This window comes from Synchiropus splendidus, chromosome 17 (genome assembly GCF_027744825.2).
Source record: "Synchiropus splendidus isolate RoL2022-P1 chromosome 17, RoL_Sspl_1.0, whole genome shotgun sequence".
NCBI lineage: Eukaryota > Metazoa > Chordata > Actinopteri > Syngnathiformes > Callionymidae > Synchiropus > Synchiropus splendidus.
This window is the reverse complement of record NC_071350.1, coordinates 2532196-2548524: the sequence shown is the minus strand read 5'-3', so window position 1 is coordinate 2548524 and position 16329 is coordinate 2532196. Positions and strand designations below refer to the sequence as shown.

The 16329-nt window shown below is 40.5% G+C and overlaps 2 protein-coding genes across 3 annotated transcripts; one reads left to right on the top strand and one right to left on the bottom strand.

The window, feature by feature from the left end:
• Window positions 1-531: 531 nt before the first annotated feature.
• On the bottom strand, window positions 532-5151 carry LOC128748371 (APC membrane recruitment protein 1-like). The gene is made up of 2 exons (XM_053847070.1): window positions 4822-5151; window positions 532-4005 (listed from the first exon to the last, which is right to left on the bottom strand). Exon 2 carries the CDS (start codon window positions 3926-3928, stop codon window positions 1484-1486), a length of 2445 nt encoding a protein of 814 aa, XP_053703045.1. The 5' UTR covers window positions 3929-4005; window positions 4822-5151; the 3' UTR covers window positions 532-1483.
• Window positions 5152-5854: 703 nt separating this feature from the next.
• lrwd1 (leucine-rich repeats and WD repeat domain containing 1) lies at window positions 5855-15944 on the top strand. 2 transcript variants are annotated; one of them, XM_053847368.1, is made up of 16 exons: window positions 5855-6276; window positions 7190-7281; window positions 7401-7635; window positions 7805-7924; window positions 8224-8370; window positions 8448-8540; window positions 8617-8949; window positions 9216-9333; window positions 9412-9518; window positions 9738-9948; window positions 11329-11401; window positions 12071-12214; window positions 12425-12528; window positions 12702-12860; window positions 13259-13359; window positions 15010-15944. In XM_053847368.1, the coding sequence occupies exons 1-16, from the start codon at window positions 6163-6165 to the stop codon at window positions 15160-15162; spliced, it is 2304 nt and encodes a 767-aa protein (XP_053703343.1). In that variant the 5' UTR covers window positions 5855-6162; the 3' UTR covers window positions 15163-15944. The 2 variants fall into 2 exon arrangements, with proteins under 2 accessions (XP_053703343.1, XP_053703344.1); XM_053847369.1 differs by having other exon boundaries at window positions 5880-6276; window positions 9219-9333.
• The last annotated feature ends 385 nt before the right edge of the window (window positions 15945-16329 follow it).

The window sequence follows — 16329 nt, the reverse complement described above, 5'->3', positions numbered from 1 at the left end:
ACTTATTAGTGATCTGAATTTGGTGGTGTTCTCTAAATTTGTTTGGACGCACAAACCGAGAGAAAGGGTATATCTGGACATGTGTCCTATTAAGGCAGAAACATGACATTTTGCCCTAAGAAAACACACCTTTGAATCACTGTAATAAATCAACTTGCATGCGACTACGGTGTCAAAATGTGGATTTACCAATGCTTAGATGGTTTTCTGATTAATTCCTTGAAGAGTGGCCTCTTCCTTCTGTCTGAAATGCGTCTTATCGGAGCTCATTAGCGCTACCGTCACCTGCTGTCCGTTTGAGGTCATTGCACTGAATATTTAACAGACCATGTTTAAATGATTTTGCCTGGCTTGACCAAAGCATCCAATGCAACAGCATTCTAGTTTTCATGCTATTTAGTTATCCCATCTTCTTGAATGTTCTGTGCTACTGCAACATGTAAACTTCCCTACTCCATTTATAAATCTAAATTGATTGAAACAGTAGAACCACTTCATAACCAAAATCACATATTGTCATAAGTTAAAGAATGAAAAGTAATAGTGTTTTGACTTGTTTATTTCAGAGTAAGGCAGTGTTTTACAAGGACAAATTATCAGCACACGTTTCAACAGCAACCAACAGAATATAAACGTCAGAAAACAATACTAACAAAATATATTGCAACTATTTCAGTCTATTTAGCTTTAGTGTAAAACTACACATTCTTTTCCGTTTGATTTTGATATGCAAAAAAAAAAGAAAAGAAACAGCATTTGACAATTATCTTTTACCACAAAATATACACAGTCTAAACATAACTTGGTTAGAGGTCCTCTGACTGTATCAAAGAGGAGTCTAAATGTTTGTTGATATTGGGTCAGCTAGTTTTAGTGACCCTGCAATTCCCAACTGATTTACTGTAAATACGAGCCACAAATGTGTGACCTATTTAAGATTTAAGGTCAAACAGTTTAAAATGCTTTTCTTTCCCAAAACACAAATACAATCTAAAAAGGAAAATGAATCATAAAAAACATGGATTGAATTCAACAAGGTCACACACCTTCAACCATAAATAACATGAACCAAGAGTAAGCCAAGTAACTATGAAGACAATCACACTCAGTGTTGGTGTCAGCGCACACACAAAACAATTCACGCATTTAGTATGATTAGAAAGAAACTTATAGGTAAGCTTATAATGACATTCCAAAAAATTTACGAAGTGAGGCTACATATCTAAACAGGACTAGCGAGAAACTCTTCCCAAATATCATGGGATGCACTCACGAGGCCCAACTGCAAAAGAAACATGTGCAATATTTCTTTCATGAATGTCGTCCCAGAAGCCTCTGTCACAGTAGTGTACAGCAACATCTGTTCTAGTAAACAGAAATGAGGAAAATCATCATGACTGGGAAAGCAGACCCCTTGATTGGCACATAAACATGATCTTAAAAAAAATCTGGCAGCTCTTCACCATGAGATCAAGCTCAGGTATTAAGGGGGTGGAAATATTTTTTGAATTGTTGGTGTGAAGCTCTGAGAATTTTCAATTACTTCCCCATCCACAACAAGGTTTGGTGCCCCTTCAGTCCTCTTCTCCCAAGATAAGGACAACTCAGATGTAGATAAATTCTTCTTGTAATGTGAGGAACAGTCACTTACAGATTCCATTTTACTTTGAGCTTGAGAAATGGCAGGTCTGTTGTCTCTAAAGACACCCATCATCTCCGCTTCAATGGGACTACTTCTGCAGTTTTGACTAAGTGAACTGGAGTGATTCAGTTTGGCAAAGTGCCCTGCCCCAGCTGCAACAGACCATGGGTTACCGGTAAGACTCTGTTCATATAGGTCCATTATCTGATAATCACATTGAGCAAACACATCTTTCTGCAGGTAGCTTTCCTCCAGCTGGAAGGGTGACGCGATGTCCTCTCCAAGCTCAACTTGTTCATCGTATTCCCCCTCGTTGTGCATATCCACCACATCAAAAGTAACAATGCTTGGCAAGGCCTCCATATTAGCGGAGAAGGCAGATGCTGCCTGAAATCCACCCATGTGCAAGTCACTCATCATACGAGAGTTTTTTGTGTAATCGACAAGTGCTTGGGAGAAGCTCACTGCTTGTCCTTCATTGTCATCACTAACGCTTTGGTATGGTGATGCCAGAGGTTTGTTCTCCACAAGATGTTGCTCTTTGGCTTCACGAAATATGTCAACCTCTGTGTCCGACGTACTTCTGAAAGAGATGTTGCTAAGCCTTTTTTCGCAGTCGGCAACAGCTGAAGCATCAAATACATTCTGCTTAACATTCCCTGTTGTAGAACTCAAACCTTTGTTGACACCTTCACGTACTCCAACTCTATCTTTACTTAACTCCGAAGACTTACTTGATGTCTCAAGAGCTTCATACATTCCAGTACAGAGTTGTTCCCTTTCCATCTCAGGAACAAAGACAGAATCATCCATCTCAGCAGACTGCCGAGAAAACTCGGAGGGTTTGAAACCAGGTTGCTTTTCAAAATGTGGACTGATAAGACTTTCATCCGGAGCAAAGAGTTCATAGAGAGCATCGCCACTGTAGCTGTCTCTAGGTAGTCTCTCTTTCTGAAGTCTGTCGAGTTTATCCTGGCCTTCCTCTGGTCCCGGAGTGGTTGAATCATAATATCCCTCATCACTGTTCGGAACTGATTCTTGATGTTCACTCTGAGGTGTTAAAGCATCCATGGTGGAGGTATCGACCCCGGTGGCTTGCTGAGCGCTAACACAGCTCACTGGCTCAGTATTGTGAGTACATGTCAACTCAGACTTGTCCTGGCAGATCTCATCACTTGGTTCATTTCCCCAGAAATCCTGAAGACAAGACTCATCCAGATCCTCGGGGGAGGCCATTTCCTCACCACCACCTTGGTATGTCAGATAACAGGAGGCCCTCTTACCTCCATTTCTACTCCTTTCTCCAGACACACTGCTTTCTGTAATACTGTCTTCTTCCTGATCAGCAATGATGTCACCACAGCCGGTGAGGGAATCAAAGCTTTTTAGAGATGCAACTTCTCCGAAAATCAGGTTAAGTTGATCTGATGAACTGGCAGGAGTGGCTAACTTCGGTACAGTGTCTGGCACTGACTCCAGCTTCAGGCAAGGTTCACTGTGTCCTCTCAAACTCTCCTTATACGCAACTAAATCACTGGTGGTCAACTTATATTCCTCCACTTGATTGTCAGAGAGATGCTCGCCATGTGCTGAAGACAGCTTTTCAGATTCCACACTTCGCTCTGATGTTGCAATATTATCACAAATACATTCGGGATCAGGAGAAATATCACAATCGTCAAAGAAGTCAGGCACATCAGGTTCAGATCCTAGGCACTCGGACACAAACTGCTCACTGTTGTTCTGAACTACACGCTCCTCTGGCTGGCAGTGGGGCATGGACATCACCACCATTTCAGTTTTATCAACATTTTTGTTCATTCGGTGTTGCTTAAAACTCTGAAATAGACTCTTCAAGCCTTTCCTCTGCCGCGGGATCGAAAAGGACTTGTGGTCAGCAGCAGGTGGACTATAATCGTAGCCGCAGTGGCAGTTTCCAGCAGGGTCCTGATGGTTGTGATACTCAAAGTCCACAGCAGTGGTGTACCCACTCTTTCCACTGTCTTCATGACTAGACTTACTAAGCCCATCATGAGTTCTGCTTTTGCAAACTCCATTCTTGTTCTGACTTTTATTCCGTCCTCCAAAAAAACTTGGTAATAGGCAGATGCTTTTGCGCACCCCGAAAAACGTCAGAGCTGTTCGCAACTTTCCAGACTTCTGAGATTTAACTAAAGAATTCTCAGTCTGGAGCCCTTCTGAGATGCTGCCACTCCGAGGAAGCCCAGACATGGAGTCACATTTCCTGGTCTGGCCATGGACACCATCAACTTTTCTGGAGGCCATTACTGACTTTAAGATTGCAGAGAACTCATGGTCAACTATCAGTAGTGTAGATGACAGCAGACAATGGCTCCAAACCCCTGCATTGAGAGACAGAGACAAAAATAAGTTCCAGAAAGGAAAGTGTTTGGCAGCAACAATGAAAGTGGGGTTCCAATGAACGCATACTTATTGTGTAAATTACTAAACCCATCACAGTCCAGGCTACTTTTTAATTTCAAAAGTTCCTTTTCTTAAACATGTTGCAACAGATATTTTAAACAGATTCATGACCATGAATGCAAGCATGCTGTGTCAAAGAGGCTCACACACACACACACACACACACACACACACACACACACACACACACACACACACACACACACACACACACACACACACACACACACACACACACACACACACACACCCAATAACTTAAAATTGTAGTTATTAATTTGTACGTGCTTTTCCTTTCAAAATGAAGGTGTACCCATTTTACCTCATTTTCCATTCATTATTTATTTCACTTACTACATCAAAGATAGATCAACTAAAAAGTATTGTCAAAAGTGTAGCACCATCCACCTAAATAATTTCACATTTGCACACATTCAAATTTGCATTAATACATTTGCAGAAACAAGACAAATATCCACGTAGCATATTGCAGTGTATAATGCAATACTCCCCTTGAAATGATTATGTCGCAAACGTGCATAAACAATCATGAGACCGTTGCCAGAAATTAAACAATGATATGTTGACATTATTTGCGACGTCGTAACAATTTGACGAGAACGAAACAACAGTAGCAGCATCCGTTTAAACAAACGCAGGAATAAGGTTGAATGAACATACTTGTACATAAAGTAGGCGCAACATTTGCAACGTAATGGAGTTCTCAAACTTACCGCCTGCAGACTGTGCTTTAGAGCAATGGCGTAGGCGACACTTGACGAAATAAAAAGTGGAACTCAGACTTGTGTGGAACTTTAATTCCGTGTGCTTAACGGCTAGAATAAGATAATATACGTAATACCAGTCTTCAGCTAAAGCTAACGGTAGCCAAAATCATTCCTCGTATTGTTTTGGCCATCACGCTGAGGTGCCAAAACAGATGAAAGGGGGATTAATAAAGCAGCCGGTTCGGCAAAAACCAATTCTGCCAGTTTCAGCCACAAAAGGCTGGAAAAACAGTTGAACACAAAGACGCCGACGGGGAAGTCGCTGAGTAACTCGTATGTCGGCGCAGGATTGTGACGCAACATGTGACAAACATGCGCAGTTTTATTACTATTACGATGATTTAAATATGTTTTTCAAATAAGTATTATCATTCTATTACGAAAATATATCTGCACTTTCACATCTTACAGTTATGAAAGGCGTCAATTTGGTGAGCAGTCACAAATCAACAATACATTAGAATGCAAAAACCTTAATCAAAACATTGTTTTTGTTTTGCTTTATGCTATCGATTAGGTTAGTCAAATCAGTGTTGTTCTCCCTGTTTTCCATTTTACGCTTTTTTCATCACACTGAGCATCCAAGCTCCCACTAATCATTTCAAATTATGTATTGTCCTCATCCTCAACGTACCCTCTGTCTGCGTTTGGTCTGTGGGTGGTAACCAAATAAGTGTGAGCATGACAGTGCATGGTTGGCGATGTGTATCCTGCAGTTCTGAAGGCAGACTTGAGCAGATCACCTTTTCTGAGTGACTGGGTGCAGCTTGTTCCTGTCATTAGCAGCTGCTATGAACCACCAGATGGTAACGGAGGAGGTGAGGAAGTTGATGACAGTCTTCTCATAATGCAGCGATAGGTCTTTCCTTCAGTTGGGATAGGATCAATCACTTCCAGTTCAGTCTAATCCACTGTAACACGCCTATCACCTTCATGACCTCCTACATCACGTCCACCTTCAATGATTGTCTTATTATTTTGTCCGGAGCTTCCATTTCCAGTATTTTTCAACCTCTTCTCTGTCTCTCCTCTTTCTGTGTCTAAACCAGGGGAGTCTTGCCTGCGTAACTTTGTCTCCAAACTAATCTACATGAGCATCTTTAACTCAAAGTCTGCATCCTGCCAGAAATCTCTAAATCAACCTTAATGGCTCGTCTCGTAACTGTCCTATTGAGTGTCCCTTTCACTCCAGCTGCTGAGAGAGAACCAATGAGTAAATCAAGCATTTAATTCTAATTCAAGACTGTCCGATTATCCAAAATTCCAGTTGATGGCGGTAGTGAGTCAATGTTAAGTTTGACCACGTTGAAGAGTAGAACCCTTGACCACGCCCTCCGGAAACTAGTATATTTTCCCCGGGAAAGCTTGCACAGTACAAGGAGAAGAGTGAAAGGAGTAACGGTAAGTAGTTTTAACACATTGGTAATTATAAACTCCGTATTTAAAAGGCTTACTTAGTCATTTTACTGTGTTCGATATGATTTTGGAATCCATGCAAACATTGTATATTTTCGTGTCCTAGCGTGTTCGTATTGAAAACAACGTCAATTGAACAGTCAACAGCCTATTATTCTTATAAACATTCTCATCTTTAAGCTGAATGGCGAGCATGCTCTTTTTATTTCCGTCACCATTTGATACACTTTGCGGAGTCGGTTGCTTTTACGGTCTGTCTCGCATTCAATTTGTTTGGGGATATTTCTTTATATTAAAATTAACGCAAAGGGTTTTCTTTGTAGACTCAAATGATATGAATTAAATATGAAGACTATCTATACCTATAAAATACTCTCTTGTGGAATCTCATGTCTGGCGTCCTAAATGTGGATTTAAATGCACATATTGATGAGGTGATCCGGTTTTGCATCGTTGGGGTTCATCATTAGCATCTGTCTCTTGATCATGTGGAGAAACACACCTTCAACACAGGGCTCTCTCGGTGGTTGTGATGGTTCATTTCCAACTGATTGGAGGCTTGATTTCTTCTGTGTGCATGCATGGGTGAGCAGACAATACCCAGGGTGGGGTCAGTTCATTTTCACACCTCTTTAGAAGATGCAAATGCACAGCAATTTAAATAACAACTCTCTCAACTTTCAGATGATGCAATGACATGATGCATGTGTGAATGTGTTACTCATGTTTCGAATTTAACTCAACTTATCTTTTCATATATTGTATGTGACCTCATTATTTACGTTATCGTGCTGTGATTCAAATCGCCATTATAAATTAGTTTTGACGTGGAATTATTTTAAGATTTAACTTTTTATGTATCCATATCCTATATTTACAGTTTTGTTTTTCTGTTCAGATGGAATGCATGAAGGACAAAATAAGTGAGAAACTTTTGTTGGAGAAATGTTCTCCTAAAACTAAGAAATTAGAAGAAATCAAGACACTCAAGTAAGTACTTTCTTTCCATATTTATTTTGTGCCCTTTAATGAACACTTAAATTTAACACTTAATTTCAACACTTTGCTACAGTTATAGAAAGCATCTCACTGGTCTAGTTTTCTTTCAGTCTTTCCAAACTGGGCCTGACACTCCAGGACTTGCCCCTCAAGCTGATCTCACGTCTACGGTCGCTCGAGCGGTTGAATTTGTCTAAAAACCGCCTTCGCGAGCTTCCAAGGAACCTTGAACTGCCTAATCTTCGCTTTCTAGACCTGAGTGACAATGAAATGGAGGACGTGACCACCTTGGAAGGCCTCAGTGGACTGGAGGAGCTCAAGATGGACGACAACCTGTATATCACTGTGAGCATTCCTGGTGTTTTAAAGCTTTTGCATTGAATAATAAAATCACGAGTTCGCTTGAAGGTATTTTTTTTTCAATATTCGTAGTATGCCAATATAAGTTTTGGTAGTCATCACACCAACAGACTCATCATGTGATAGCATTCTAATGTTCCCTTATCTTCCTTAGTTGAGTGATAATTACAAGATGATGGTTTCACTGCCAAACCTGCGGCTGTACAACGGCAAGGACATCGCCACCACTGCCAATCACGTTCGTTTCATTTTCACAGAGAACCTGAGGACAAGGGTATGTCAAGTTCCCAACCACTGTTTTCAGACTGACATCGTTACAGCTTGAAGAAGCAACAGATAATCAGTGATACTTTACACCAAGCAACAATAATACAAGACTGTATGTCTATATTTCTCCATTTTCTGGTGTATATAAATCTTCTATCAGTACTTGTTATATTCAGTTATAATTTCGCATACCATCAACTTCAGATGGTTAAGTAAGTTCAAATAGTATAGCCAGAGAACCTTTTTTATTATGTTTTGATGTGGTATTTTGATGTAACCTTGCCTGAAATGGTTGGTCCTTCTCAGGTGATTGCTCACTGGGAGAAAAACTTCAATCTGCCTGACCCCATCACAGAAGAAAATATATCCACATTAGAGGAAAAGTTTGTCAACTCCTGTCGTCAGGTGGTAAATTATGGACCGAATTCAGTGAGCGACTTCACCAAATGGAAGGTCTGTGATTAGTGAGATAAGCTCTTCATGTCCAAAAGGAATCTAAGTTTTCATTGAAATGTATTGTGTTTATTAAGGTTGAAATATTGGCCAAGGAGTATCTGCGTTCTTTGACACATCCGGAGGAGGGCAAGGGGAAGAAACAGTTGACTGACAATAAAGATGTAGATGTAAGCAAAATAAATCTTTCTGCAGATTTATTTTGACACTCTGTTTTGCACACAATGACTTTTTTTTTATTTCCAGAAAATCTCTTCTCCCCCCAAAAGAAAACAACCAGCATCAGAACCAGTGACAGAACTGAGGCTGACACCCAGAAAAAAACTGCGTGCTGAACCCTCATCACCTGCAGTTAAAGAAAGTCCACGCAAATCTGCAATGTGCCTCATACCTTCAAAGAAGGTCCAGGAGAATGGAGTTACTCTGAGCCCACAGAGAACCGGACGATGTCCTGCGACTCCCACCAAAGCTTCTCTGGCAGAGACGACTAAGAATCCTTTAAAAAAAACACAGATGAAAAATGTGACACGGTCAAATGAGCCAGAAAATACCACTGGTGGATTCCTCCCAAAGACAGAGGTAATGTGATTGTCGAGTAATTCTGCTCATTGATTAAGAATTAAATGTAAAAATGTGAATGATTGAAATTGCTATACACAAGTTACATTTCTACAATATTTAGGTTTTATTTTCTTGTGTTCTACCTTAAAGGTATTACCATTGTTAGGTAGTGTCATTGTTGGAGAAAAACACATAAGTTGTCGCCATATTGACACAGCAGTAATAACTTTGAACACAAACTTCATCCCTTGTATAACCTCGCCTTTGTCTCTCCTTGATTGGAGAAGTCGGTGAATCTGAAGCCCCTCCATGTCCTCCAGTGTCACAGCAAACAGGACAACCCAGAGGACCTGTCCACCCAGCTTTGGGCTTGTGCGTTCCAGCCACTGCCTGACTCCACCGGTGAGACCTCACACCAGGGACGATTGTAAACAAACATTAAAATGCACTATTTGACTTTGTCACTTATCTTTATTACAGTTTGTAATGGAGGAACTCGATTGGTTGCAACATGTGGAGGAGATTCAGTCTGTGTGATCGACTGTGAAACTGGAATGGTCATGAAGAAGTACAAAGTTTCTGGGGAGGTAAGTTCACAACAAGTTTGTGCAGCTCTTTAGTCTATATTCACAATTCAAGTAGTTAATGGTCATTGCCTCTGGTGATAAATTCCCTTTTTTTTCATGAATTTATGAAAACACTCCTTTATAACATTATAGGTAGAGCTTCATAAATTTGCTGTTGATATGGAGTTGAGCATTAATTCTCTGATTGTTATAAAAATCCACTTTTGTGCACACCAACAGGAGTTTTTTTCGCTCTGCTGGACGACAGTGCTGATGTCCTCTGGTGGGGGGGCTGCAGCTAAGCACTGCAGCATCCTGGCGGCAGGAGGGAAGAGGGGGATTGTGAAACTGATCCACCCCCGCAACAACATAGCCTTTGGGGAGTTTCGTGCCAGCCGCAAGTCGCTGTCTGTCCTCCGCTTCAACCATCAACAAGGAAACTTTTTATACAGTAAGCCTTCTGGTTTCTTCCACACCACTGTGAACGATAATAGTAATGTAATACACAGGGCAACAACAGACAAGTCATGATATTTTAAATAATAGGCTGTCCGTCATTTTGCTTGTATGCTGGTGTTTATGATCTCATACTAAATTTTTACTAAACAATATGCCGGATCCTTGTTTTTGCAATGCACTTCTCAGTTCTTTCATGTTTTGTGGGTTTATGCTCCATTTATAGGTTTGTAGAACAGCGATAAGTGGTACGTTAAACTCTTGAAATCTGTTTAAAAGCAGCAGTCTGTTAAGCCACTTCTTTGTGTTCATGCGTGTCTTGTTTTCAGCACCCCAATCTTTTGCCATTTCCCCCCTGGGGTTGCCAAGTTGGTTTTCCTGCACCTTAACCAATCTTGCTCAGTCACACCCATTGTCTTCATGTTGCTATTCAGTGCATCCTTGATTCTCAATGTTTGTCTTCCTGTAGTGCTGCTACCTCCATCTAACGATATTCTTCGTTTGATGCAAGTGCGAAGTCTGTACCCATTGCATTGAATGGCGCCCATATTTATCCATATTTAAATGGGGATGCGGTAAACAAGGACGTGAAGAGGACAGGTGTGGTAGGAGAGAATTCACTAGATGGGTGGAGGAGGCTGACTTGCTGTGGCCGGCCTTGATAGTGTGTCATGAGAAGTACTGAGTCAGTCTACCTGGAAAAGCACTCACAGGATGCAAACCTGTGCCAAGCAGCTCATTTAAACTCTTGTGATTTTTTTTAGCCATTTTTTGCTCTGCAATTATGTAATCTATGACTTGCTATTTTGGCATTTGAAATATCATGAATAGCAATGAGGTTGTAGAAGCTAAAAACAACCTTAGCGGAAGTAATAAATAAATAAAAACTATTTACACATGAGGTGATGAGGTGACATCATCACCTGGAGAAATGAAGACATGAGACATGCAAGTGGCTACAAACAAAACAGGTTTCTGCATGCTTTGATGCGCCGTACAGCAGTGCGACTCTCAAGGGCAAGGTGGAGCATCAGTGAGTTGTTTAGGCGGTTTCTGAGTTGTACAACCTCAGTTGCAGATATGCCACTTGCGTAGGTAATACTGCGAATGGATGATTAATAAATCACTTTTTTTCTCTAAGTACTAACCTGCTGATACAGTCAAGAAGTAAACTCTTCTGCTGAGCCACGTCTGCCACAGCAGAAAATGCTCATTATAGTTATGCGATCAATACTACAATATACAAATTTGCACTTGTTTGTATTGTCAGTTCTACTCATAACTTTTAGTTTTACATCAATGTCTGTGAATAAAAAAATGTTTCACTCTTAATTACTTTTAATTTAATTTGAATCCTTCTTTTCCACTCCTTTAGCGGGCTCTTATGACAACAAGATCATAATGTGGGACATTGGTGGAGTGGACAGCAATTACAACTACAAACTAGTGTGAGTATCTTTGATGTTTATTTTTCTGCATTTTTTAAAACAATCTCTCAAATGTTGTATTTCGTGTTGATCTATACTATTATGTATAGTAAATCAGCAGAAGTCTATTTGTGTGTTTGCACTGAGGCACACACACCAGGTTGTAGCTGGTGAGTGCAGATGGGAGATGAGCAAACACTCCTGCTCTTACCGTGCCCTTTCTGGTTGTTTCTATTTGCGCAGATTCTAGTGTCGTGCTTTTTCAAGCTCTACAGTCACCTCAGTGCTTAAACCCATCTGTTATTTTGGTGTTTACATCGCAGTCCCCACCTGTTGAAGGGCAAACTAAAACCTGGTTCGCTTTGAGTGAGCATGCTTCAAATAACTTGAACACCCGCATCAGTTGAAAAAGTGTGTTTACCTGTAACCAAGTTTGCGCTCCTGCCTATCCACATGTAGAGTTTATTAGTCCAATTCAGTGACTGATGCTGAAATTGTAGCTTTTTGTTAAGGTATTTTCTTGCAGTAGATTTGTTAATAATCAATCTGCCTGTTCTGGTCTTGCTATGAAAACAAATGATTAATAAAACAATTGTTTGGGCAATGCTCTACTTCAACAATGTGGTATTACAGTGTAGAATCATAGGAATAGCGTAAAAGTAATTAGCTAATGTGCTTATGTTCCTCCAGTCAGCTGCTGATGTTGGACAGCAGTGCTACACCTTTGCACTTGTGCCTCCCTCCTTCGTCCCCGAGCACCCACCTGCTGTCAGCCTCTGAGGACGGTCTGCACTGCTACAAGACACAACTGGGGACTAAAGACTCAACAAAGAGGTAAGTGTGCCATGTAAACCTTTTCACTGCCATGTTTTAAACCTCTTTTGAAAAAGTCTTTTGCGACATTCAAGAAAGGGGAACACAAAGGTGCAAGACTGACTAAAGGAACCACGTACCTGGAACTGCCTTGTTGGCTTTGAATGTTGACCAACTGTACTACTGAGGACTTTTTTGTATAATTTTCTCTTTTGATTTATTCCATCATAGGACAAGTGAAATGGAGATCATTTTCCCAATTTACAAACAAGACAACAAAGACAGCGATTTTCACACAATCGACGGCCTAAGTTTTCTTACTGATGACATTGTCGGTAGGTGAAATTCCTAGTTCTCCACCATAATAATGACAACTTTATTACACCTGACAACATGGTATAATTTTGGTATATAGATTTTTTTTCCACAAAACTGATGAGTGCATTTCCCACGTTGCAGCGCTATATTTATGATTCTGTTCAACTCTTTTGTGCCATTCCACCTGCAGCTTCCAAGAACTTCATGCATAGTTCCATTTACCTGTGGAGCTGGAGTCGAACTAAAGCCCAGCGTCCTGACAAGAATAAAACCGTGTCTGCTGTGGTCCTGGCTGAACTGCAGTGGACCACAACAGAGATTCCATACCTCGCTCTCAATACGTGTCCTGGTTAGTCCACCAGACGTGACATTGATTACCTTGTTATATGAGTTTTCTGTTATACAGTAGAACATATCCTTTCTATCGGGATATAGAATATTAATGTAGTAACTAATAATGTAATAATGTCAGTATGAAGAGTTTCCTTTATTTATTCACTCAGAGCATGTATCCAATTTAAACTGGTTTGGGGAAAGATGCTTGGAATCCCATATAAACCAGAGACACCATGGAAAGTGATGTTGGAAGCAAGATGTGATGATAAATAAGGATGAGGGAAAATACCACATGAAAGGGGGAAAAGCAAGTTGATAAAATAAATCTTCGTAGTTCATTCTTTCCTGATTATTAAAAATTGCTGATGTGCGTTGAGATGTATTAACTACCATCCTTGCCTGTTCCTGCAGGACGAGCTTATGTGGCATGCGGTGATGACAAAGGAGGACTGTGGATGTATCATGTCAAGAACCTTGAGAAGAACCTTCAGAAACCCATCCTGCCCACTGAGGTACAACTCAAGTACACTGCCTTTTTCACTCCAGTGGTATTACTCGCGTCAGTTCTGTGTTTTCAGGTGCAACTGCTTTAAACGCCATATACATACTACATACTATAGAGCTCACCATAATATTAGCCGCACCCACAAAATCTACTGTCAGTAGGAAAATAGATCTTCTTCGTACATAAGCTGGGGCACTGTTGCTGTCTGTGCCGCAGAAAATGCTTATTCTAGTTTTGAAAACGGGATCCAGCATTGAGACAGACTCATGACACAATCACGGAAATGTTCTGAACTTGAATCATGAACTCCTCACATCTTATTCACATTTAAAGTGTTCAAAGCGCTGTTTTCACCCTCCAGTAGATTGTCTCTGTTGGCAGAGCTGCGGACACGTGGCGAAAACAGCGCAATTTGAGCACTTTAAAGGTAAATAAAATGCCTGTGATGTCATCCGTTTGATGTGACAAGGCTCTATATTGTTGCCTGCATGATGCTCTTTAGACTGTAAAAACTAGGGATGCTCCGAGAGACAGGGAGAGCACTCAGCGGAAGCAGCTCTCTTCAGTTCCCACTCTGGACTTTCTGGAAGTTTCAGATTCAGGTGGCCAAAGAACGCTGCATCTGACACACACAGAACAGCAGTGGATTCGGTCGGGATCGATTCCATCTTAAAACGGCACATGAGAAAGGCTGGTCATCAGGCTCGGTGAAATTAATGATTATTTCTTGGGCAATATGCTTTGCGTTCCGAATGTCACACTCAGACCGGCTAGTGTCCACGAGTGATTGCTGGTTCCTACAGTTTCACTCTCATGAGCACCAGAAAACTCTCTGCTCCGTCTAGTTCTGGTGTTTGAAATATCGTATTAAATTTGTGCCGTTGACGCCTTTTAATGTGCGTGTCCTGCAGGATGCAAACTTTACATGAGTGACTGAAAAAGTCGGCAGGGAGGGAGGGAGGAGCGGACACATCACAAAACGCGGTGCTTCATCAGAGCGCCGGCTGTCACGTGATCAGATTTTGTGATCTGCAATGACAGGCAGTGATCGGCATTTACCGATCACGCCGAGATCAGCCTTTTATAATCGGTGGCCAATCGATTAGAGCAAGAGTGTCAAACTGACCCACAAAAGGGGCGCAGTGGGTGCATGTTTTTGTTCCAGCCCTGAAAGCACAAACAGGTTAACCAATCAGGTGTCAGCTGAAACAAACAGCACCAGACTGACTATCAACTGATTTCAGTCAGATACCTGATTGGTGAGTAGGTGTCCTCTTGATTGGTTGGAACAAAAGCCTGTGGCCCTTTGAGGACCGGTTTGACACCTGTGGATTAGAGCACCCCTCGTAAAAATCTATATATTAGCCACATTGTTGTAAACTTGCCTACCAAATCTATAAAGGTGTAGGGCTCTGTTGTCTATTTCAACTTGTACCTCTGATATTCTTATTGCTTGTTGATTTAGAATATCTGAACTCATTGTATTGAGTATTCAAATCCTTATGGAACAATAAATACAATAATCTGCTTGTATTTTGCAAAAGTTGAAGTTATTTGTCTGGTGTTTTTTTTTATCTTCCATATGGACCGGAAAATCGCCTCAGGGTGAATTCGCTATTGAAATTTTAAGTGCTGCTTATTCTTTTCCCCCTGGCAGTTGTTAAAGTGGCCGTGCCCCCTGAAAAAAGGTCAAGCCAAAGTTGCGGGTCCTTCAATCAACAATGTTGCCATGGACCCGGACCTTCAGTACCTAGTGGCCCTCAGCGACAAGAACATGGTGATTGTGTGGAAGAGAGAAAAGTCCTCCTGAGCTACTTTATATCATCTATAGTCTTGTTTTAATACCACATATTGGTAAATTATATGTTGACACTTGGGGTTCCTTTTAACTGCAATTCATTGGAATATTGTCAGAAATAACTGGGAAACTTCTTCAGACTGACATCTTAGTTGAAGGTTTAAAGTAAAAATTTGGCTTACATGTTTTTGTAACACAATAATAGTACAGGAGCGAATAAAAAAGATGACGTAACAGCCTAATTTCACCAATAACACTATATGAATTTGTAAGATTCAAGACACCTTATCAGTCATGATTCGGTCAGAATAGGGTGAGGTTTTGTTCCTGAGGCCTTGTGAAGACAGAAAAAGGTATTAAAAATGGTTGAAAAACATAAGCGAAATAATGAAACTGCTCATTACATCTTTGGCTGAGGTAACATTTGTGGACGTACAAAAACAAGATAGAAGAACTACATAACCAACCTTCAGAACACGTGCCTCTCGTTTTCTTTAACCCACATCAAGTGAGAAACACATCCCTGCTAATCTTTTTCAGTCATCTCAGTGTAAACAGGTTGTTTTTCTTCCCACTTGACATAAGTAAGACAAGCTAGTGACTTAGCTGTTGCTAAGTCTTTCTCTTCAAAAAACACTGTTTTGATGGATTGGAATTTCAACAATATCCGTACAAAAGATTGTAAATATTTTCTTTTATTTACAATGGCAACATTTTTTAAAAGAAAATGTATATTTTTAATTGTGTGGAATAATTTGAAAATGTTAATTCTTCATGTTGTCATTTGACTTGTTCATGAGACTTACTGTTAAGTTGATATCTGTCACTGTGTTTTTGTTTTCATTTATTAAACAATGTTTGTTTTACTCTGGGTCTCTGTCATTGTTTATAAATCCTAAATTTTTGTTAATATGGTGACTTACTGCTATTTAAGCTAACAGTGTTTGACTTCAAATGTGTTTCTTTTGGCGGCAGGTTATATAGTTTGCAACGCATCTTTTGTCTGACCACCATTAGACGTCTATCTGATATTTTAAGTTTTATGGTTCCTCATAGCAATTCAGTGCACATTTTTTTTCCCCTTCTCGTAATATGAAAAGGCTACTGGCTTGCATTACATGCATACATGGTGTCTTAACAGCATAGGTGGTTCAAAGTGTGAGCTATGTTACTGTGTTT

Coding starts and splice junctions, on each gene's coding strand:
- lrwd1 (XM_053847368.1), top strand. CDS start 6,163: ATGTTAAGTTTGACCACGTTGAAGAGTAGAACCCTTGACCACGCCCTC. Junction 8,371..8,447: donor GCGACTTCACCAAATGGAAG/GTCTGTGATTAG, acceptor GTGTTTATTAAG/GTTGAAATATTGGCCAAGGA. Junction 12,861..13,258: donor CGCTCTCAATACGTGTCCTG/GTTAGTCCACCA, acceptor CTGTTCCTGCAG/GACGAGCTTATGTGGCATGC.
- LOC128748371 (XM_053847070.1), bottom strand. CDS start 3,928: ATGGCCTCCAGAAAAGTTGATGGTGTCCATGGCCAGACCAGGAAATGT.